Source organism: Felis catus, chromosome A1 (genome assembly GCF_018350175.1).
Source record: "Felis catus isolate Fca126 chromosome A1, F.catus_Fca126_mat1.0, whole genome shotgun sequence".
In the NCBI taxonomy this organism is placed as follows: Eukaryota; Metazoa; Chordata; class Mammalia; order Carnivora; family Felidae; genus Felis; species Felis catus.
In genome coordinates this window covers 14,133,546-14,156,990 of record NC_058368.1, presented here as the reverse complement: position 1 = coordinate 14,156,990, position 23,445 = coordinate 14,133,546, and the positions used below count along the sequence as shown (strand labels likewise).

The 23,445-nt window shown below is 32.7% G+C and overlaps 1 protein-coding gene across 12 annotated transcripts in view; it reads right to left on the bottom strand.

The window, feature by feature from the left end:
- Positions 1-23,445, bottom strand: part of NBEA (neurobeachin) — a 684,640-nt gene that overhangs the window by 414,901 nt on the left and 246,294 nt on the right. For 11 of the 12 annotated variants that reach the window (XM_023250717.2, XM_023250724.2, XM_011286341.4 and 8 more), the window contains 3 exons: positions 17,378-17,816; positions 5,846-6,000; positions 3,479-3,605 (listed from right to left, as the gene is read on the bottom strand). In XM_023250717.2, coding sequence (XP_023106485.1) covers positions 3,479-3,605; positions 5,846-6,000; positions 17,378-17,816 — 721 coding nt within the window. The remainder of the gene's footprint in view (positions 1-3,478; positions 3,606-5,845; positions 6,001-17,377; positions 17,817-23,445) is intronic. The other variant, XM_019825374.3, reaches the window with a different exon arrangement.

The window sequence follows — 23,445 nt, the reverse complement described above, 5'->3', positions numbered from 1 at the left end:
AGAACAGCCATACAGATAATGGAACAGTACAGAGGCCAGAAATAGATTCAGGCATAGGTGGGCAAATGATTTTAAACCAGTGTACCAAAGTAATTCAATGGTGCTGAAACAGTGATTTATAAAAATAGATAAAAACAAACCTCAATTTTTATTTCGACATACACACAAAAATTAAGTGAAAATGGATCATCACAGACCTAATCACAAAAGCTAAAAACTACAAAACTTTTAGAAGAAATTGTAAGAACGCTTCATGACTTTCAGGAAGGTAAAGATTTCTTAGGACACAAAAGTACAAACCATAATAGAAAAGACTTTTTGAAACAATGGACTTTATTAAAATTAGAAAGTTCCTGTTCTTACTAGTTTTAACAAAATAAAAATATAAAATGGAACATAAAAATTTTGCAATGCATATATCTGACAGAGGACATATATTCAGAATATATAAAGAACTCTTATATCCCAAAAAGGATATAAGCAAAAGACTTCAATGGCCCATAAGCACAGGAGAAAACAAAAACAAACAAAACACCTTCCTATCATTAATCATTAAGAAAATCGAAAATAAAACCTAATGAGATATGCTTACCCAGTCATTATAAAGTATAAAATTTAAAAGATTAACCATACCAGTGTCAACAACAATATAGAACAAAGGGTACTTTTATACATTGTTGACAGGAATATAACATGATACAACCACTTTGTTAATAGCAGTTTCTTAGAAGGGTAAGCATATACTTACTACACAACCAGCAATTTTAGTTGTCTACCTGAGAATGTTATGTCTAATACAAGACTTGTACTCAAAGGTCCACTGACTATTAAATGCCCACAGAAATAAACAAAAAGACATGGATGAGTCTCAGAATCTCAAAAGTTGAGTGAAGGAAGACAGGCACAAAAAGGCATATTCTGCATGATTCCATCTATGTGAAGCCCTAGAAAAGACAAATTTAAGTTACAATATTAAAAAGCACATAAACAGTTGCCTGAGGCAAAGATGGAGGGAATTACATATGGAACACAAGGGAACTTTCTGGGGTGATGGATATATTTTATCTCTTGATTGCAATGGTTATATGGGTACCTAAACCAATCAAAACTCAGTAAAAGGTACACTTGAATGAGGTTTTTTAAAATTGAAACAACTATACACAAATGGCCTCAATAACACTGATTTGGAAATGAGAGAAAAAAATACAAATACAAAATATTAAAATGCTAAGAATAAATCAAATAGGAAATATGTAAGCCTTCTACATAGAAAAGTAAATACTGTTACTAGAAAAATTAAAAAGAAATGGAATATATGATGCTCATGGTCTGAAAATTTCATTATTGAAGGAGACCTGTAGATGCAATAGAGATCGATATAGTTGCAATAGATCCATGAATTCTATTCCTAGCCAAAACTCCAGCAAGTTTTTTAAAATACGGATACTGACAAACCGATTCTAAAATTTAAATAGAAACTCTAAGTATCAAGAATACCTCAGACTTCCTTGAAAAAGAAAAGGACAAGATGGGAAGATCTTACTCAACCAGATAAAGATCTTTATTAAACCTAAAGCTAACTATGACAGAATGGCACAAGAATACACAGACAAAGAACTGAGTGGCAAACTGGAACCCAGCCTAAAGGACACTTGTTTTTTGATGAAACAGAAGAGCATGGGAAGAAAGAGGAGGTTTTCCAATAAATGATGCTGGGTCATCCTGACACCCATATCACTCCCACCTTATTAAATACACAGAACTCAATTCTGGATGGACTATACATGTAAATATGAAAAATAATAAAGCAGCCAAAAGATAAGGTGGGGAAATGTAGGCAAAGATTTCATCTACAACAGAAAAAGCACTTGTTGACAGATTTTTAGTAAAATTACAGCTTCTGTGGAGCAAAACAGCTCGTATAAATGAATAGAAAAGTCACAGAAAGAAGATATATATACAAATGACATATAATCTTCAAAGGGACAGGGCCTTACAAATTAATAACAAGAAGAAAAACAACTCAATTTTTAAAAATGGGTAAGAGATTTCAATAGCCACAAACCAGTAAACCAAAAAAACCCCACAAACCAGTAAAACCAAAAGACCAATAAATACGTAAGAAGTTGCTTAACCCCATCAATCACAGGAAAATGCAAACTATAAATACAGGGAGATACTTCCACCAAAATGGTTAAAATGTAAGAGTGACAGTACTAAGTATCAATAAAGATAGGAAGAAACAGGAACGCTGATACACTGCTGAAGTAGTCAACTTTCATATCCACTTTGGAAAACCATCTGGCATTATCTGATAAAACCGATACTACTCCACTCTACTCCACATTATTTACCCAGCAGATGTGCATGCAAACGTGTGGTACACCGAAGAGTAATGTACAAGCAGCATTATTGTGCATAAAGCAGCATTATTTGTCGTAGCCTAAACCTAGAAAATCCCAATGCCCATTATCAGTAAAATTGATTAATAAATTATAGTATCCACCCACAAGGGAATAAAGATGGAATAAAAATAAACAAACTATTGCCACATGCAACATGGATGAATCTCACAAATATGATGCAGAACAAAAGACTCTACAGACAAGAGAATATATGCGTTACAATTCCATTTTCATAAAACTCATGAAAGACAAAGCTAACCTGGTATTAAAAGTCAGGGTTATGAATCTGAAGAGGAGCAAGATTCGTGACTGGGAATGAGCACAAGGTGGGGCTTCTGGGGTACCCGGAACATTACACTTCTTCACTTGGGTGATGGTAACATGAGTGTCTTCATTGTTTCACTGAGCTTGTACACTCTGTATTTGTGTCATACTTGAATTTGAAATGTCAATACACACACATACCTGTGTGTGTGCAATTTAACTCTAAGAGTGTAGACTAGTCTCTTGTAGGAGTTTTTGTCACATGCTACTATAAATAATTTTTATCTATTAATCATGATAAAAAAGGTAATGTTTGTTCATTTGTTTATGAAATGAACAATATCTATGTAATATATAATACTGTACATGTAATTGGAAAATGTTTATTCAAGTTCCAATTACATATATTTTATATTACATGTAACTTTGCAGAGTTATTTTGAAAGTCTGTATTTTAAACTCATTGCCACAGCAAAGATGCACAACTTTATCATGTCACCATTTGTGCATGTTTTTACATTACTGAAAATAGTAGCATGTTATACGACAATGGATTATAAATTCAGCAAAGTCAATGTCTGAAAGTCACTCAGGATCCCTATTTAGGCTCTGAAATGTAGTAAGTAGTTTTGATACAATGTGTAACTAGCCAAAAATAACAAAACAATACAATTATGAAACGTAGTCACAACATTCATAACTAACCATTCTCAAGAATTCTTAACTCTACCCTTGTATTTACTGTGTATTGTTTCACTATGCTTAGGGGTGGAGTTGTAAGATGAATATAAACAAATCGTTATGTGTACCTCATGTTTTCGGCCGAATCTTCTGGCATTGGAGCGACAGTTTGTACAGCTGGAAGGTTTTTGCTGGTAGCACCATTTACAAAACTAGAAGAGGAGGAAGAGGAGGAGGACCCTGAATCCACGGCACCTGTTCCCAAAATAATAATTTTTAGCCTTAAACATAAATTTATTTAACAAAACCATTTTCATTATATCATTACTATCTGATTTTGAAGAGTTACTCATCTGAATGTCAAACAGAATTCAATAAATAAAAAATCATTTGGCCATTAGTACACTAATAACTTTTGATAAGTATAAACAATAGCTGTTGCATTAAAATCCAGTTTATTTACGTATACTAATCTAACAGAACTACATATTACAAATGGGGTATAAATAAAAGACACCAACAAATGAAAATAATTTTAGATAAAATGAGGCTGATAAAACAATTCAAATTCAGATGCGAAAAATTTGTTTTTACTTCTATATTATAAATTTTTAGTGTTTACTAAGATACAGTTTACAATAAATTGAGCATAAATTTGTGGCACTGCAGCATCAAATGCTTACTTTGATACAATGATTGCTTTCAGAAGGGCTATAATGAACATAATTGTACCTGATTTTAAAATAATGAGTTCTCCTCAACGATATGAAGATGCCACTTTGGAACAGACTTTTCTATAATACACCATGTAAGTACATTAAAGAGCTGTGGAGTTGAGGGACATCTAGTGTTCCTAAATATTATCTTATCTCACACTAATCCCGTAAAGCTGAATTGCTTACTGGGATTTCTGCTACAACCTTTGTATAGCATCTATTTGCCAAAATCTAAACTGTACAGTGGGCCCAGTTCAGGTGCTGGCATACAAAATGTGGATGTGTGTGCGTTGTCTGTCTATATATATTTCTGAAGAGAATATTTAATTTACTTACATTTTATTTTCCATTGTAATATTATACACTTTATGCTATCACTAAACTTTTTCTACCATCATTTCCAACATCTATTAATTCACAAAATAGACATTATAATAAAATACCATAACTTGTTTCACACAAAGATTAAAAATAAGTAATTTAATTTTCCTTTAACCTATCTCTTAAAAATAAGGACCTATTCAATAGACACCAAATGTAGACTTCTTTCTACTACACTGGCATATTTAAAAAATTTCAACCCTTTTTTTGATGTATATTTTGGTAAAAGAAAAATATGTTTCTTCATATTTCTAGAAAGCAGAATGAGTATAAAGAATAAGATTATAAAATGTATAGAAAAACTTTATACTTTATATATATATTTACTTATAATATAGATAAATCAAAGATGTTAAGTTCTTTAATACAATGCCACTAATAATGTTTATTTGCTAATATAAATATGCTTGATAGAGTACATTCTACTTACTACAACCCCATAAATGTGCTGTTCATGATATGTCAGACTCAGGTGGTATGATAAACAAGATAGATACAGAAAGCACATAGAAGAGCTATGAAATTAATAAAAATGGGAAGAATCTAAATAATGATAATAGATGGAAAAGTTCAAAGCTATACAGTTTGGAGAAGAGAAGGCTACTATAGTCAGGGAAGAAAAGTCAGGGATCATCTTGCGTTGTATAAATACCTAAAATGGAATCACAAAGATTTGGGTAAGGATTTATTTAGCTAATAATCAACAGGAACATTTATGGAAATTTACAAAAAAAAAAAGGTTATTTTAGGCAGGCTTTTAAAATTTGTAGTGATTTGGAATTTTCTGTTCCTAGAATCATTAGGAAAATGTTGGACAATGAATTGGATACAACTGTATTCTAAGAATATAAATTAACTCAATGTCAAATAATGTTTCTTATTCACATGCATTTTTTCCCCATCAAGTTGAGGCTCTTGCATATCGTCAAGGTTCTTCGGGGAGCTCTGCCTTTCCTTAGAGAATTTAGCAAAAAACATACATTAGGATTCAACCAGTAAACGTCACTAAATTTATTTTCTGTTACTAACATATTTAGTGATCTTCTTGATACATTTACTAATTTTTACATATCAAACTTCAGTATTCAAATCATCTTTTGGTTTTGCTCCCCAAATACCTTTGACCAATCTGATTTAACTTTGAAAGTAAATAGCACTGTGTTTTGAGAAGACTCAAAACAAAAACCAACGGTGCCCTCTAAAATGACCACTGAAAAATATGTCTTAGAAGTACAAATTCTGAAAGATAGTAACAAAAAGTAGAACCTTCTTAAAGACTATGATTATCTTAAATGATCAGGGTATTTTAATTTTTTAAGATCAAATAAGCAGAAAAATGAAGATCTAGAAAACAGAAAGAAAAAGATGAGGTATCACAAAAATATATAAGGACAATACCTGTTGTATTAATCATACTTTTTGGTGTAGCTCCAGTAGCAGCAAATATATTGGAGGTACTGCCTGTTGTCAGCCCACTTCCAGCAGCAGTGGCTCCCACAGTGGTTACAGCCAAACTACCGGGAGGTGGTTTCTTAACAGGCACCACGACACTCCTGCAAAGAAAGAAGTGATGGAAAATAACAAACACAACGCTTAAGATGAAATCCAAACTTGCTGTGGCAGATTATATATATAGTCACCATTCAATTGTCTTTTCTTTCTTTTTCTTTAACTTCTGAGCCCAATTTCAATGGTGAAAAGGTTATGAAAATTAGGATATACTGTGAAGTGTGTTGACTTTAATTCATTTGGCAAATGTTTATGTAGAATCTGGAGTTTGCAAACCTTTCTTAAGATGGCATTGGCTATAATCATGAATCTGGAAAAACTGGAAAAATGTGTACTCAAGTTAGAATATTTTGCATACGCAGGGGTTTTTTTTGGAAAATATGCATAAAATATCCTTCTTATCTGTACTATATTCTCCATGTGTAAAGTTGTCATAAAAACATAAAAAAACATTCTGAAAGCCAAATTCTGAAGCTTCTTCATAGTAAACCTAAAAATGAACCAAGGAATACTGAGTAACATCTAACAGCATAGTAAAATTATACTTTATTTTTCTGAAAAAAACTTAGTTGTTTTTCACAATTGTTATAATGAAAAGGAACTAAGATGATACATAAGACACTCAGTTAAAGATCTTTTAGGCCTTGACATTTTGAACACAGGAGTGTCCCATGTTTTTTTAGCATATTTAGATAAATTTCACAAAAAAATTTCTGAACTTGACATTGTGTTAACCTTAAATAATAAATAACAGTCATTTAAAAAGATAAACTATCTAGCAAAATAAATATCTTTATTTCCAAGTAGTGAAACTTCATTCTTCTCAAAGTTTATACCACTGAGGTTTCAAAGAAAAAATACTTACCAGGGTTACTCAACCATCATTGAACTTTTCATCTAGAAAGTGGTTGTATAAGATGTTGTCAGCTCAAATGTAATGCTTTGATAGCTAGTGATTGACAGTACAAAATTCTTCAATCTAAACCAGTTCTTTTTAATGTACCTATATACATTTATTTTTTTTAATTTTCCCATTAAAAATCTCTACTTAAAAGAAATTATATCAATGGCTCATTCTCTAGTAAGTCTATGGCTTAAATTTCCTTAAAAACTTTTTTTTTCATAGAAACACTTATGTTGATGTCTTTAAGGATTTCTTCAATGTCAAAAATCTAAATTTATAAGAATTATTACTATCAATTTTAGGAGTACTTAAAACATTTTTGTGACGAAAGTATTATAATCTTAAATAATTTTACTATGTCAAAAATTTCTTCATTATCCCTTTCTGTATTTTTTCTTCTTTTCTTTTTATGGGTGGAGTCTAATTCATTAGACTCAACCTTGAACTCTCAATTATATCGTATTTAATTACCAAAGGCACACTTTATGTTTTCAACTCCTTCACTGGCCATTCCTCATCTAATGCCTTCATTTATAACACTGAGAAGCAGTTTAACATTATGGAAAGAATACAGGATGTGGAGGGAGAAGACTAAGTCTTGAGATCTAAATCACTCTCAAGTTGTGTGATTTTAAATTTCAGTTTCTTATTGCAAAAATGGCAAGATGAATGCCATTTACCTATAACTGGGGAAATTAAATTAGAATATATTTAAAAGGGTTTTTCAAGTATAAGATGTCTTATAGATGTTAGTAATTATTACCATTGGGTAAAGTGAAATAATTCTCTGCCTACATCATGTAAGGTATCAAGTTATACTCATCTATGAATAGAAAAAAAAACAAACTAGTATTTTGGGTTTATCATCAAAACTCTTCTCTAAACTCCTAAACTAATGTTGAGATGCACTATTTCACTGGCTATCCAAATCAATTCTTGATTTGAAAAAAGTCATTAGTAACTATAATACATTTTTTCTACAACTCATTAAAATCCCTGGGGATAAAATAAGAAACACAGGCTGGTTTATAGTGTTGTGAGACAGATCTGTAGATCATAGGAAAGCTGTTACCAAAAATTCTCACTTAATAGGTCATTACCAACTTTGGGCAAAAACTCTACAACAAACTACTAATAGGCATCTTGTCAAGTGCTGAGACTATTCAAAATATATTGAGAAAAATTAGTTATATGAATAAAGGAAAAAAAATTAATCTCAACAACCTGTAGTGATGGCTTGTAAAAAAATGCAAACAACATTAATCCCAAACTACAAAAAAACTGAAAACTATAAAAGCCTCCATTCATTCACAGTAAAGTCTGCTAGTGCAACATATAAATACAGTAGCACAGTGAGTGACTAAAAACCCATTTTTTAATGACCTACAGACCTGAGTTAGAATTCTACCTCCAACAATTACTAGCCGTGTGGTATTAGGCAAGTAAATCTCTCTATGCTCCATTCTCCTCACCTTTAAAATGAGACTCATGATTGTTTGTACTTCATAATATTGTTAAAAAAGATAAAAGAATATAATACATATAAAATATTTAGCACTTTGCCTGAAATATCATAAGTGATCAATACATTTTAGCTATCGTTAGTATTGCTATGGCTCCCCAAAGTGCTGATGCAGTCTGGGTCTGCATCAGCAACAGTAGGCAATATGAAAGAAGCACATGCTTTGTGATTGTCAGACCTCATAAACAAAACCCTAGGTGCTGTTTTAGGTATCACATTTCAAGAATAATGATAAACAGCATCATGTCCATAAGAGAATAGTTAGGATGACAGCAGATCTAGAAAATAAGTCATGTGAGGGAAGGCTGAGAAACTAGAAAATAATAGTGAAAAGGTATAAAAAAATTACAGCAATTTTTAAAAATCTGAAGGAATGTTTTATACACACACACACACACATACATATTTCATATATATCCTATGTGTATATGCAAAGGATAAAAGAGGAAACACCTATACATCTCCATATCAAATTAAGGCCAACAGGAGGAAGAATCTCTAGGAAATTTTATGAGCTTCCATTTCCAACTACTGATGTGTTTGTTCATGACTAGGATGATGATGTCACCAGGGCTGTGTTGAGAGAGGTGGGACTCTGGATTTGACTAATTCCTCTTTCTCAGCCTACAACTTTAAGCAGTCCACTATTTCTCCATTGATTATAATGGCCAGATTGTTTACTAGAATCAGAGTACTGTACATTCTTATCCTTAATATAATTTCTTCATCGACACTACCCATTCCTTAATACCTCAAGCCATTCTCTGTCCTAACAGTCTATTTTGACAAATAATTTGAAACTGTACACTTGTCAATGTGTTCATAACACATTCATTTTGTGGAATATTATATATTTGCAATTACTTATATGTGAAAACTGACATTTTCAGCTCTTACAAAATTTTCTATCACATTATTACTCAACATGTTGACCAGTTCTACCTACATTAAAAGGCTTCCCTAGTAGTCTATGTAACCACTGGGGTTACCCATTTTGAGTCTAACGGGTACCCGAATACATACCCTAAATAGACACAAAATTTGAAGTGCGTACCCTTTTTATAGGGTGAACATATAATTCTTACCTGTATTTCAAAAATATAGCCACAGAGTCAAGAGCTATTAATCTAAACTATTAACATATTCCACTTTCCTTCTAGATCTGCTATTCACACAGATGCATACTTACAATCCTCTGTACTACACACACTTTACCAACTGCATTTTTCTATCTTAAGAAAATTCTTTCCATGTTTTTCCACACAATTTCACATTTCTGTTCCATACCTTAAGACTGCAAACTATAAAGTAGATGATTTTTTGTACTACATAAAACTCACACATATTCCAAGATTGTAAACGTTATCATCAAAATAGCACAAGCCAAGAAATTATTCAGTCTAACTCACTTCAACAAAATATTCCATTGAGGAGTTAACTATGTTTTGTAATACATTGAGTGATATATAACACATATAAGTGTAAATTTTTCTGTCTTTGAATTCATCCTATCCCAAATGCAAAGATTTGGGGGGTGTGACCTACGATTCATTCATTCTTTCATTAAACAAATATTTATTGTATTGAGCACTATGATGCATGAGAGGTGGTTCTAAAGTCTTAGATATAGTGATATATAGAAGAGACAAAATCTCTGCCTTCATGGAACTTACATTCCAATAGGGAAAGAGAGAAGATACAGTAACATGAATGAGTAAATATAGTATATGGGAGTAAATATAGTATATGGGAAATATAGTATACAGTATATGCTGTGAAAACAATAAAACGGAGACAGAAATAAGGAGAATTACTAGAAGGGTGGCTAAGAAAGGACTCACTAAATAAAGTAGCATTTCAGGAAACACTGAAGGGGGAAGGAGCAAACTATGAAGACATTCAGGGAAGAGAATAAAAGTGTCACAGGCAAAGAGAGCAGGAAGAAGGCTAGTATGAATCTAGAAGATGTGGAGACTTATTAAGAGATGAGACTAGAGGGGCGCCTGGGTGGCGCAGTCGGTTAAGCGTCCGACTTCAGCCAGGTCACGATCTCGCGGTCCGTGAGTTCGAGCCCCACGTCAGGCTCTGGGCTGATGGCTCAGAGCCTGGAGCCTGTTTCCGATTCTGTGTCTCCCTCTCTCTCTGCCCCTCCCCCGTTCATGCTCTGTCTCTCTCTGTCCCAAAAATAAATAAACGTTGAAAAAAAAATTAAAAAAAAAAAGAGATGAGACTAGAGAAGCAAAAGGGGCTCAGATCATGGGTCCTGTAGTCCATTGTAAAGACATCGGGGTTTTCTCAGAGTGGGATCAGAAGCCTTTGAAAGCTTATGAACAAGGAGAAAATATGATCTTAGATTAAGCAGGACCATCCTGGCTGTTGTATTGAGAATAAACTTAAAGGGAGTGGCAAGTGGAGGAAGACTTACTTAGGGGTTTACTATAATAATCAAGCAAGAAATGATGGTAGTTAGGATCAGAATGGCAAAATAAAAGTGGTGAAAAAGCAAATTTTGACTATATTAAGAAAGCAGAGCAAACAGGATTTGCAGAAGACTGGATTGGGTGTGAGAGAAAAGTCAAAGATGATGTAAAGAGTTTTTTCCTTAAGCAACATGAAGGGAAGAGCTGCCATTAGCTAAGATAGGGACAAATATGGTTGGAGCAGTTATTAATCACCCAAATAGTGATGCTGAATAAGCAGCTGGAGAGCTAAGTCTCTAGTTTAGGAGAGAGGACTAGGGTGAGACATAAATTTCAGAATCATCAGCGCATATTCTACTTAATGCCAGGAAAGCGAATGAAATCACCAAAGAAATGAGTGCAAATGGATAGGAGAAATAGTTCAAGGACAGAATCTTGGGGTACCCATTAATCAGTTCTGTGAATTTTGTAAAAAGGTTACTACCTTATCAGTATACTTCAAAATGTATCCTATGTATAAAGTGACATAGTGAAGATAAGGGATTTTCAACAGTGACTCATCAAGGCAAATTGGTTTTATAATCATTTGTGGCACCCTACAAGGATCCCTTTCTTTCTTCTGCTCCCTTTCCCTTCTCTTTTACACTTACTGAGCACTGACAGGTTAAAGGAATACTTCACTGACAAGTTTGAAGGATAAAAAGAAAGTAAGACATAACCCATGCCTTAGAGATACTTGGAGGAAATACAAGAAAACAACAAATCAACTGTGCAATATATTTCATTAGTTGCTCTGATCAGTTATGCACAGGATCTTTCAGGAACTAAAGTATGTGCGTTATCATGGAACAGTGAGCTGAAGCTAAAAGTATCAATGGGAATTAGCCAAGAGGAGAAAAATTCAATAGTAAAACTTTAGTGAGGCAAAGAGATAGGAAAAAAACATAATAGACTAAGCAGACTAAAAAACAGATCTTATGACTAGTAAAATGTGAGGACATTCCAAACTAAGAAGTTCACCTTTTATTTTGTGGTAAGTAAAAGTTATTTCAGAATTTTTAGTCAGTTTTTCATTTAAGGAAACTGAGTCTGGCATAATTGTGGAAAATATATTGGAAAGGCGGAAGGGCACCTGGAAATCATGAGGCCGGTTAGGCGGTAACAGAAAGAATCCACTTGAGAGATACTGAGGGCCTAAAGTGAGGTGATAGCTTTGGGAATGGACATGTCCTATCTTTTCTAGGATTCAAGTTTTTAACCAAAGTCAACAATAAGTACCTGCTACTTTTTGTGAGACTATTACAAGGTCATCATTTATTATAGGATTTTGGAAATTTATGGGATTTTTCAAAGAAATAATGCATCATTTTACATGCTGAGAAACTGAGTCCCAGAGAACCAAAGAGAATAAAAGTCACATCACACAACTAATTACAAACAGATTGATTATTAATACCCAGTTTCCCTAATTTTAAGATTAGCACTCTTCCCTAACAAGGCTAATATAAATGTTAAACATTTATCTTGAAAGAGAAAGCTGAAGCTTAGGAAAAAAACAATTTACTACTGATTTTAGGGCAATATTACAATTTATTGTAGCTCATCAGAAATCACAAGGTTACTGCTATGATATTTTCATGCTTTATATGCCTCTATTGTATAAAATATTTAGAATTCCAATGAAAAAATGTGTATAAGAAATAATTGAGTATCCCATTAACCTACCCTTTAAAGAGAGATACTTTTTTCAGTTCACTGAATTGTCTGTGTAAATGCCAGAGGAGACAAAAGCAACAACATTGGGGATATTAGGATATAATCATGCTCGGTCAAAACGGCATCTTCTAGCACTTGGCCTTAAAATAACATACCCAGGACACTTGGAGAATAATAAAAGCTGGAATTTCAGTAGCTAGATAACACAGAAACTTCAAAATGTAAAGGCTGGCAGACTTTTAATCAATTTGGCTTAAAATTACTTGTTCATCTTTTAAGTGATACAAGCAAAACACTTCACAAAAATTAGGAGACTATAGGAACAGAAATTGAAGTCCTCAGCAGTGATTACAATTTCTTATAAATTTAAACCAATTTAGGAAGATCCCATCATGTCTAGCAAACATATTTTTTATTATCTTTCCTAAACTGTCATCTTTAGCACTAATGTTAAAAAGGTTAATTTTAAAAAGCTAGCGAGAAAATAGCTGGCCTCACCTTGTACTTTAGGTTTAATAATATGAAGGCTATCGATCTTGCTTTTTTTAATTTGTATTTTAGAGATTTTCTTTTTCAGAGAATAAAACACTTGCAAGCAAGGAAATTGAAAGTTTTAGGGAGAAAATATACAGACTCGTTTGCCCAAACTTATCCAACCTAGTAATTCAAACATAAGTGGGATTATACAATCAAAAGGGATGAAATATAAACATGTAAGATCAATGTTTGTTAGAGAAGTAATACAATTGTAAGTTTTATGTGATATCCTAGGCATAAAACAATTTTCTAAAACATAGTAACAGTTAAAATGTATGGAGAAGCATATTGTCCTCTGCCTTTGTGTGTGTGTGTGTGTGTGTGTGTGTGTGTGTGTGTGTGTGTGTGTGTCTTTTGTCCAACTTAGAGGGGGGAAAATAATCTTAGAAATCCCTGGGGAATTAAGACTGATCTAAATCACAGATATATACTAAGTTCTCAAAAGATTAAAATCATGTGGATATACAAAATTACATTTTAACATAAAAGATAGGATAAAGCTTAATCGGTGGTTTTAGAGAAAAGCATTACCCCAACCTAAAAGTTACACAGGCACTAATGCGGAAGAAATATAGCTCAGCTAGAATGTTTTATGACTACAGATCTATATTTAGATCTATCAAAAGAGACACTATTGTTGGAGAACTTGGTAACTTGACTTGTGTGTTCTATGATTATTAAAGCGCTTCTGTTAGAAATAAAACCATGATAATGTTGTCATTTCATAATCGTATTTCCTCCATATACATAGTATTTCTTCACTATAAAACAGAACTAGAGAATCTCTAGCAGTTTTAGTGCTTTACAATTCATAGATACACATTTGCTAGGGCCACTCAAGTGTATAATCCGACATATACGTAAACGTGCACAGATGATGACTGGAAGAAATGAGAGAAAAAGAATCAGCACTTTCCAGATACATAGATAAGAATATTTATATAATATCTCATAATACAATCTGGTAAAATAATACTGACAGAAAATGTTTTATGTTAGGTAAATCTAAATGTTTCTAAAATTTGATGTTGTAATCTACCTAAAGAAAATAATAGTATAAAATTCACAACTGAAATTCATAAATGCTACATCCCAAGTGGGGAGAAACACCCCATGTGGAACATAAGTTAATATAACTCAAATTACATCAGTTTTAGGAAGCTATTCTCCAATTTACAGTATAGAATGAGTATAAGGAATACATTGTTAGCATGTTTGCAATAAAACCAAAAAACTATTGGCTAACAAAAGTAAAATCCTAGGTGATCTCCACTGGGATTACACAGTGTTATTAGGAAGTATGATCTAGTTACAAAGAAACGAGCAACTGAGTCTATAGCTATTTTCCAACTAAAGATAAAAATGAAAAACACGTTATTGGTAGGGTGAGACCCATGATAATTCTGTGTTTGAAACTGGTAGTATTCAGGACTTTGCTTCTAAGGCCTGTCATCTTGGATCCTATTTTCAAGGAATTCAATCTGATGTTAAAAGACATGTTATAACTTGGATTTCAGACTTTAGTGCTTCAGAAATATGTTTATATACTTCATAATATAATTATAGGTACCTTAAGACAGATAAGGCAAATGGTAGCAATATATCGGAAATATAATTGAAAAATGCAGTTGTCCAGAAGCACTTGTGGGGATGATGTCTCTGAAAAGCTGCTCAAAGCTCTAGAGTTTGAAGTAAAATTTTTGATGTTGTCACTCTCAATCTATTGAATGGCTGACAGACAATCAAACCCGTCTGGCTGGCTGGCAGCTCATTTTGCTGGCAGGTGGCAAACAATTAGACACACCAATTTGTGCCTCCTGATGACATTAAAGCATGAAACTAAGTTGTATGCAGGGCCTAGTGATTTGTGTGAAAGCATTTCAAAAATAATACTCTTTGCCGTGGCAACTCATTTCAGACTGCCACCTCCCATTATGGCTTTGAGCAGTGAAGACGACAGACTTGAGTTACGTGCAGTGCAAGGCCGCTTCTGTTCAATCCGTCATCAGCGCCCCCTGAGACCTCAATCCCCTCCTTTCATCAATATCACCTCATCATTTACATTTGATAGTACTTGAGCTACTGCATATATTAACTACACTAGAGACCCTTTTCCTAAAAAGAATTGAAATATGCTTTGTGTGCCTCGATTTCATTTCTACTTATGCAATTTAGAATAATGATTCCACTCCCATTGCACTTTGCACAAATGCTACCAAGAACAAATGGAAAGTTCTATTTTTTTAAAGCCATACTCACAAAAGTGTAATAAATTCTGAGTAGCTGAGAATATTGGCACTCAAGTGATAGCTCGGTTAAGTTTTAATGAAAAAACTGTTCTAACAATAATCCAAATTAAAACAAAGATATTTAAATTAATTTTTATTTCATTGGATTCTCTTATGCAAATCACAATAATTCTCTGTACTTACTGTTTTGTATTTTAAGAAAATTTAAATATATAATTTAAAAGCGGAACACAAAATTTTATAACCCTAAATTAAGTTATAACAATTTTATAGATGTATACAATTACAGATACTTACATGCATATGTTTACATATACTCATAAACACACATACACTATATAACCTGGGAACATAAACTAAATAGGCAAAATAGAGGATATCAATATGAAATGGCATAAGGAACATCCAAGGAACTATATGAATGAACATCCAAATATAATATTAACATAAACCATTAAAAAATATTTCCTACATTTTATAGCCCCCCTTTTTTAGTTTACTAAAAATTCTGACACTCAACACACTTTATCTTGTATGAAAATTTTTCTTGCAAACATTTCATCTCCATTTACTATTCTGTAATTTCAATGTAGACAACACTGTCTTTACCCATCTTTATATGTGTCATGATGACTAATGCTATTTACATTTTCATAGTAAATTTTCAAGAAATATCTATACAACAGTGGTTAAAGTGTTTAAAGGTAAAGTTTACGTTATATTTATATATGAGAAAGATAATTTGTCTTAACTGCAAATGGCTTTACTGCCACACCTCTGCCCCCTAAACACCAAAAAATTACTATCTCAAATTTGGACAAAGCACTTTGGCTATTTTGGAAAAAGTAATACATAAGAGGTATTATATTTTGACTATATATTTATTTATGACATTCCAGTTTAAGAAACATTTGATTTCCTAACTTGATCTTTTCTAAAACAAAAAACAATTGTTTACCAATCATCTCACACACATGTATAGATTTGGGGCGGGGGGGGGGGGGGAGGAGTGTTTTTAACATCAAAAACAACTTAATTCAGATGGTAAACACATTCTTTAGTTTATATGCTGATATGTAAATATGCATCCATCCCAGTATCAAATTTAAGTACTATTCTTAGTAATCATGACCATTCTAAAATATTTTTCTAATACTGCATGAGTTATTAAATAGTAGGATAAATTACATCAACAAATTCTTTGCTTCTAAAATGTTTTATCCTGCTTGTGAACTATCATTTTAATGGCATATATAGTGGAACAGAAAAAAAATTCGTTGTTCCCAACTAAAAATGCCTTGTATGATTGAATGTAGATATATGGGCCATGTTACATTTATCCTGAAAATTACATAACGAAGGTGATAATGAATATTTTAAATTTTTTCCATATACTTGCATTTAAAACTCAAATTTGAATTTTATTACTTGAAGCTATTTAATCTCCAATAATTATTACAGTTTTCAATACTATGATAAAGGAATTTCAGAGCCAGACTAGACCTTGAAGAGATATGGCGTATCCCTTCCACCTTTTGTCTATGAAACAATTAAGTCCAAAAAGATAAAATCATTTCCTCAATACAGTGTAGTCACTTGATGATGGAATCAGAATCTGGATTTCCCTATTTGCAATTAAAAAAATTTTTTTTTAATATTTATTTATTTTTGAGAGAGACAGAGTGTGAGCGGGGGAGGGGCAGAGAGAGACAGGGAGACACAGAATCAATCAGAAGCAGGCTCCAGGCCCCTAGCTGTCAGCATAGAGCTGGACATGGGGCATGAACCCATGACCTGAGCCAAAGTCGGATGTTTAACCCAGTGAGCCCCCAGGCACCCCTCCCTATTTCTAATTTAGTGCGCCATCCTGCATATCATATTAAAACTCCTTTTTAGAGATGTATTATTAAATGCCTTACTATGTATGAGATCAATCTGGTTGGCCTAGCGCTTTGATATTCTTTACAGTCAGAATTTACATTACTAAATATAAGGTTTTCAAGATCGTCTGAATAGTTTTCAATTAATAAAGTCCTTATTTAGAATCCTGTGAATAATCAGTTAAGTACCTACCTGTCAAAGGAATGAAACTGCATAGGAAGAATAGCTTGCGCTTCTCTCTTCAATGCTGGATCTGGATATGGGATAGGTTCAGGGCCACATTCTGCAATTTCGACTGGGGCAGCCACAAGACTTTTCAGTATTTCCTTGACATTGATGCCTTTGGTTTGACTAATGCTAGATATGGATGGTGCAGGTTTCAACAGTTCACTGGGGTTCTCCGTTAAGCTTTCCTGTGATTTTTTCACTTCTGATGACAAAGTAGATAACAGCTCACTCATGGCATCAGGGCCTGTGCCGGGCTCTAATTCTGCCCCATTCAGGATGCTAGCCACTTGCTCCTCTCCGATTCCCGAATCTGTATGTGGAATAGAACTTTCTAGCTGAATATCTTCACCAGGGGTTGGTGTTTCTTTTTCCTTTATAGTGTCTGGAAATGTAGCAGGTGTTTCTGTAATAAAAGAAACTGGTTTAAACAAAAAGCTTCACAAGCGAAAATCCAGCATATTTAATAAAATATTCTCACATATTAGAATAAAGAATATAAAGCCTGTGAGAGACAAAAAGTCTGCTAAATGAAGGTGCATAACAACTACTGGATTAAAACATATCATCCATGTACACCTGTCATTTTGTTCAAGAAGCATAGCAGAACCCTGTTTCTTTTATAAGCCACTTGGCATTTCAAAATTGATTTCTTTAAAAGCACAGAGAAATAGTACCCGCAACAATTTCTTATAGCAGCTTATAAATAATATGAAATTCCCCTCCAGCCTTTCAGTGTTAGCAACCAATGAGACGAGACATTCTTATGCTTCCCTAATGTTATCTTTAAAAATATGAAGTCATTGTATACCTTTTTGCATTTCAATAACCAATAATATCTAACTGAAATATTTAAACCAACTGAAGATATTATTTTTAAATTATATTTAAAATCACACACATATTATACCAAAATTCTGAAGTCAATAGCAAAAAGTACGCCAAATAATAATTTCAAAAGGATAAATAATTTAGTAAGAAAATAATGCTCCGCAAGAATTTAGCCTATATGTGCCTTTGAGAACAATTATTTTGGAATACTCATATTCATTTTTTGTGAATAAATATAAATTTCAATTTATGAACACTACAGCAGTTAAAATATATACAGGTGTGAAATACGTATATGATATTACCAATTAAAATAGAAAACCATCTTTAAAATATTAAATGCCTATCAAATGTCATTATGCAAATGTTAATATAATGGAGTTCCGCATATAATAAAATGTTATTAAATTCTACATGGTGACCTTGAAAAATTGATATAATCTAGGTATAACAGGAATAATAGGTCTTAATAAAGTCATGTTGAAGAAGAAAATAAGATACATAGGTAAAATATTTGCAGTTCCCATATAAAGTAGATACTTAGTAAATTGTTGGCTACTTGTATTACTCAGACTTTTTATAAGTTTATTCATTGTAAAATAAGAAGGGCAGACTATTTCTAAGATCTCTTCAAAATGAACATCTGTAAATTCTATAAAACTGCCCTCAGAGTTTTGTTGTTTTGGTTGTTTGTTTCTGTGTTTTGAAAGATTATTTAAAAACAGAAAATCAGGAGAATGCCCAATAGGGAACAGGCTATTTTGATTTCAATATGACATCTCACAAAATCTTGCTGAAGTCTCTTGTAAAAACACATAGAAATGTTTTGATGATACTACTTTTTGGGTGGGATCCTAATTTGTTCAATGAGAAAACATGCTAAAGGATAAAATACAATGTGAAGGGATTTCTCTGGCAACAGGGCTTAATTCTTAGACTCTACTTTTGCTAATTCCTTAAATGTAGATTAATATCATGACATCCACATTTACTGAGATGAATTTATTGATTTTTCCAGATTTCAGAATAATTTTGTCACGTTTTCAAAAGAAAGAAAATGCCTTTTTTTATTCAAATTGTATTAGATATGTACATTACTTTATAAATATAACATCTTCATATTATTCAACTTAATATATAATATTCATTTAAATTGCCTAAAAATGTACATCTCTCACATTTCAGTGTTTTATTGTAGTTTCCCTCATATTTATTAAATAGGTTTATTTGGTTGGTCAAAGGAGTCCGTATTTAAAGAAGAAAAGATTAATCAGTCGAACATGACAATAATATTCAAACACTGGATGACCAACATGAAAAACAGTGTAGACCTACTCTTTTTTGTTACAAGACTAAAAATTTAAGATAACTACATGAAAGTTTTGAGAAGAAATATAATTTTAATAATACTATTGGCAAAGCACTGGAGAAGGAAAAGGTAAGAAATAAGGTTAGAGTTTGGCATCTTTTTTTTAATAAAACTCTGTGACAGAAAATTAAGACTTAAATCAGAATAATAGCATTGAGAATGAGAAAGAAGGGAAAGAACAAAGATGCTTCTGGAATACCTAGTTTAAGAAAAAGAAGAATGGAGAATGTCACTAAGTGAGGAAGGAAGCAAAGGATTAGCAAGTTTGTTCAGAAATTTAATAAATATTGAAATCAATTGAATACAGAATCTCTGAAATATTTATACCCATTAGGTAAAAAAGAGATATAGCCATATATTTTGGGATTACTCAAACTAAAATGATAATTGAAACTTTAAAACTTCATGAAAAAAACCTAGGAATGAAAAATGAGAAAACAACTCTAAGGAAGTTACTATTAGACGTACTACTGAATTTATTTAATTCACATTTACATCTATAGATTATATATTTGGCAGTGAAAACAATTGTGGCAGAAAAATCAGAAAATTAAATAGTAGTAGTGAAGTCTCTATGGCAACAGGACAGAAAATGTAAATGCAGAAACAAAATAAGAACTCTAACATTAACAATAAATCACAGTGGCATGGTTACCAGCATGAGCTTCTTCCAGAATTTAATTCTCAAAAGGCAGATAGTCAAGACTAGTTCTTAGTTTGAATTTACCTACTTTATAGGTTTAGCTTAGAGTCTGAGTTTATCATAATGTGATGTCTCAGTACCTTTATTTATGGTGTGTTTTATATTAAGAGCTACACAAAAATGTAAACTTCTCAAGTTATATGAACTTGAAATACAAGCATTTTGCTACAAACAAAATATGTAAGTAGATAAAGTCTTAGACTTAGTGTCTACAAGATATCATTTAAAAGATTTTTCCACCAACTATGCAATTTTTGCCTTTCTGTTGAACTGACTCTCAAGGAACAATGAAAATCTATAACTCACTAAATAGATATTTGGTACTCAAATATAAATGTTGACCTCTCCATTACAAAACACAGTTAAGTTTACTAAAACTGAATATTGAGAGGTGCCTGGGTGGCTCAGTCAGTTGAGCATCCAACTTCAGCTCAGGTCATGATCTCAGGGTTTGTGGGTTCAAGTCCTGCATCCAGCTTGCTGATGTCAGCATGGAGCCCACTTCAGATCCTCTGTCACCCTCTCTTTCTGCCCCTCCCCCACTTGAGATCTCTCCCTTAAAGATAAGTAAACATTTAAAAAATTGAATATTTAAATATTTTCAAATGACTCACCAAAATATTTACACAGTAATAATTTTTTTACTGTGTCTAATAAACTAATGATTTAAAAATGAAGCAGTAATTTTGATATTTCAATAAGAATTCTATTAAAATAAATAAACTGTATAAAGCATACTTTGTCATCAAATTATGTAGCATAAACACTAATGGAAAATTTTATAATAGTAAGTGCAAATAAAAAACAGACTAGTAGTGAAAAAGCGTATTTTAATTTCCAATTATGCATTAACATCTTTTACAGAGCATGCTCTTAGTTGATAACATCAGCTTCTACTTAGATAGCTTATGCATTTCCAGAATGCTTCTCTGGGAAACCAAAGTACTTTGAGGATTTAACCCAAGTGACTTCAATAGGATGTTAAGCATGAACAACAGAGAAAGTACAAAAGATTGCATCTTCCCCGGTTAGATCAATGACAGTAGACTTGTAATTTTTCAATTATTCTTTATCATCTCTGCAGCAAGAGGCCACATTAGTACACCAAACAAGAAATATGATTGGCCTGAGTGTTCTTAACCTTATCTGAAATGGGTGGTTGGATGCCAGATGCCTCTTTTACTTACTGTTTTCCATTGAACCTAATGAATTTTAGGAAACATGTAGGGTTAACTTCAGCAAATGACATGATTTCTAATATGGGGACCTCAATTATCACATTCTTTTCTCCAAAAATTTCATTTTAGAGCGATTTATAAAGTGTTTCAATATGTCTTCCCTATTAAGTTATTCAAATGGCTATTTTCCAAACTACTTAAATAAACAACATGAGAGGCACCTGAGTGACTTAGTTAAGTGTCCCAACTCTTGGTTTCAACTCAGGTCATCATCTGTTTTGTGAGTTTGAGCCCCATGTCCCGGCCCTGGGCTGACAGTACAGAGCCTGCTTGGGATTCTCATTCTCTCTCTCTCTCTCTCTCTCTCTTTCCTTTCTCTCTCTCCCTTCCCTCCTCCCCTGCTAACACTCTCTGTCTAAAATAAATCAACTTAAAAAAAAGAGAAATAACATGAAAGGAAGACACAGCTCCTTGTTAGTGTAGCACTAAAAATTATATTAACATTGTTTGCTCAAAGCAAACTAAATCACATTAGAGTAATTTAACATAAAACATAAAAACTGCATATAACTACATTGTACATTTTGTTCATATTAAATCCCGAAATGCCAAGTTATGCAAAAATTAACCTAAACTCCAAGGAAGAAAAAGGCCAGCTATATACAAAAAGATTTAAAAATCATTATTATTCATTTTACACACAAAAAAGACTGCAAGGCATTAAGTAATTTTTGCAATTCTTTATGTGATTCAATTTTTGGTTTGTTACACTAATCGTATAAGAATACAACTTTAAGAATCCATATTACCCATATGAATGAATACACTCATAACAGACAAAATTATAGTTCCGAAGAAACAATTAGGAGCCAGGAAGATACTTCTAACTGATGTTTTGACAGTGATGTTTCGATCTGTTTGAATTTATCTTACTTGGAGTGCATTAAGCTCTTTGTATGTGCATACTGCTGATTTTCATCAAATTTGGAAAATTTTCAGGCCATTATTTCTTTAAAATTTTTTTCTTCCTATTTCTGTCTCCTCCCTTCTCCCCTAAGACTCCCATTATTTGTATGTTGCTTCACTTGATGGTGTCTCACAGGTATCTGAGGCTCTCCAACCTTTCTTCATTCTGCTCCTCATTCTGTTCCTCAGAGTGAGAGAATAGAAATTGTCCTGTCTTCAAGTATGCTGATTCTTTCCTCTGCCAACCTAAATCTTCTGCTGAACCCCTCTAATGAATTTTTATTTTAGTTATTACAATTTACAACTTAAGATTTGCTATTTATTTCTTTCCTATAATATTTATTGATGTCTTCCTTTGGTGAGCCATCACCTTCATACTTCTAATTCTTTAGAAAAGTGTTCCTTTAATTGCATATGTATAATAGCTGGTTTAAAAGATTTGTCTAATCAGTCCAACATCGAGGCTTCCTCAAAGGCAATTCTATGGACTGCTTTTCTCCCCTGTGTATTTGCCATACTTTCCTTTTTCTTTACAAGTTTCAAAAATTTTTTGTTGAAAACTGAATATGTTCAATAATTTAATGTGGAAATCTTGAAAATAAGACCCTTCCTATAGGGATCACTGTTCTGTTTGTTGACTTGCCTGAACAGATTTCATAAAATCTATATTCTATATTTCTGTTCAGTTAGCTTAGTGATCTGGCAATGATTAGACAGAGAGTGCCTTAAATATCTTGCACCAGTATGTCTTCTGCTCTTTGCCAGAAGCTTTGGGTGTGTGGTAGGGCATGCTTCCAACAATTCTATTTTAAACTCTCCCTTGGTCTTCATTTCTTGTTTGCACAGAGCCTTCAAGGTTAGCCAGAGGTGAGTGACTGGGGCCTTCTCAGGTCTTTCCTGGACCTGAATATAGGCCCCAGAGTAAGAATATCTCATTTTCAGGACTTCCTTTTAAGCTTTTTGGTAAGGTTCTTATTTTCCCAACTAG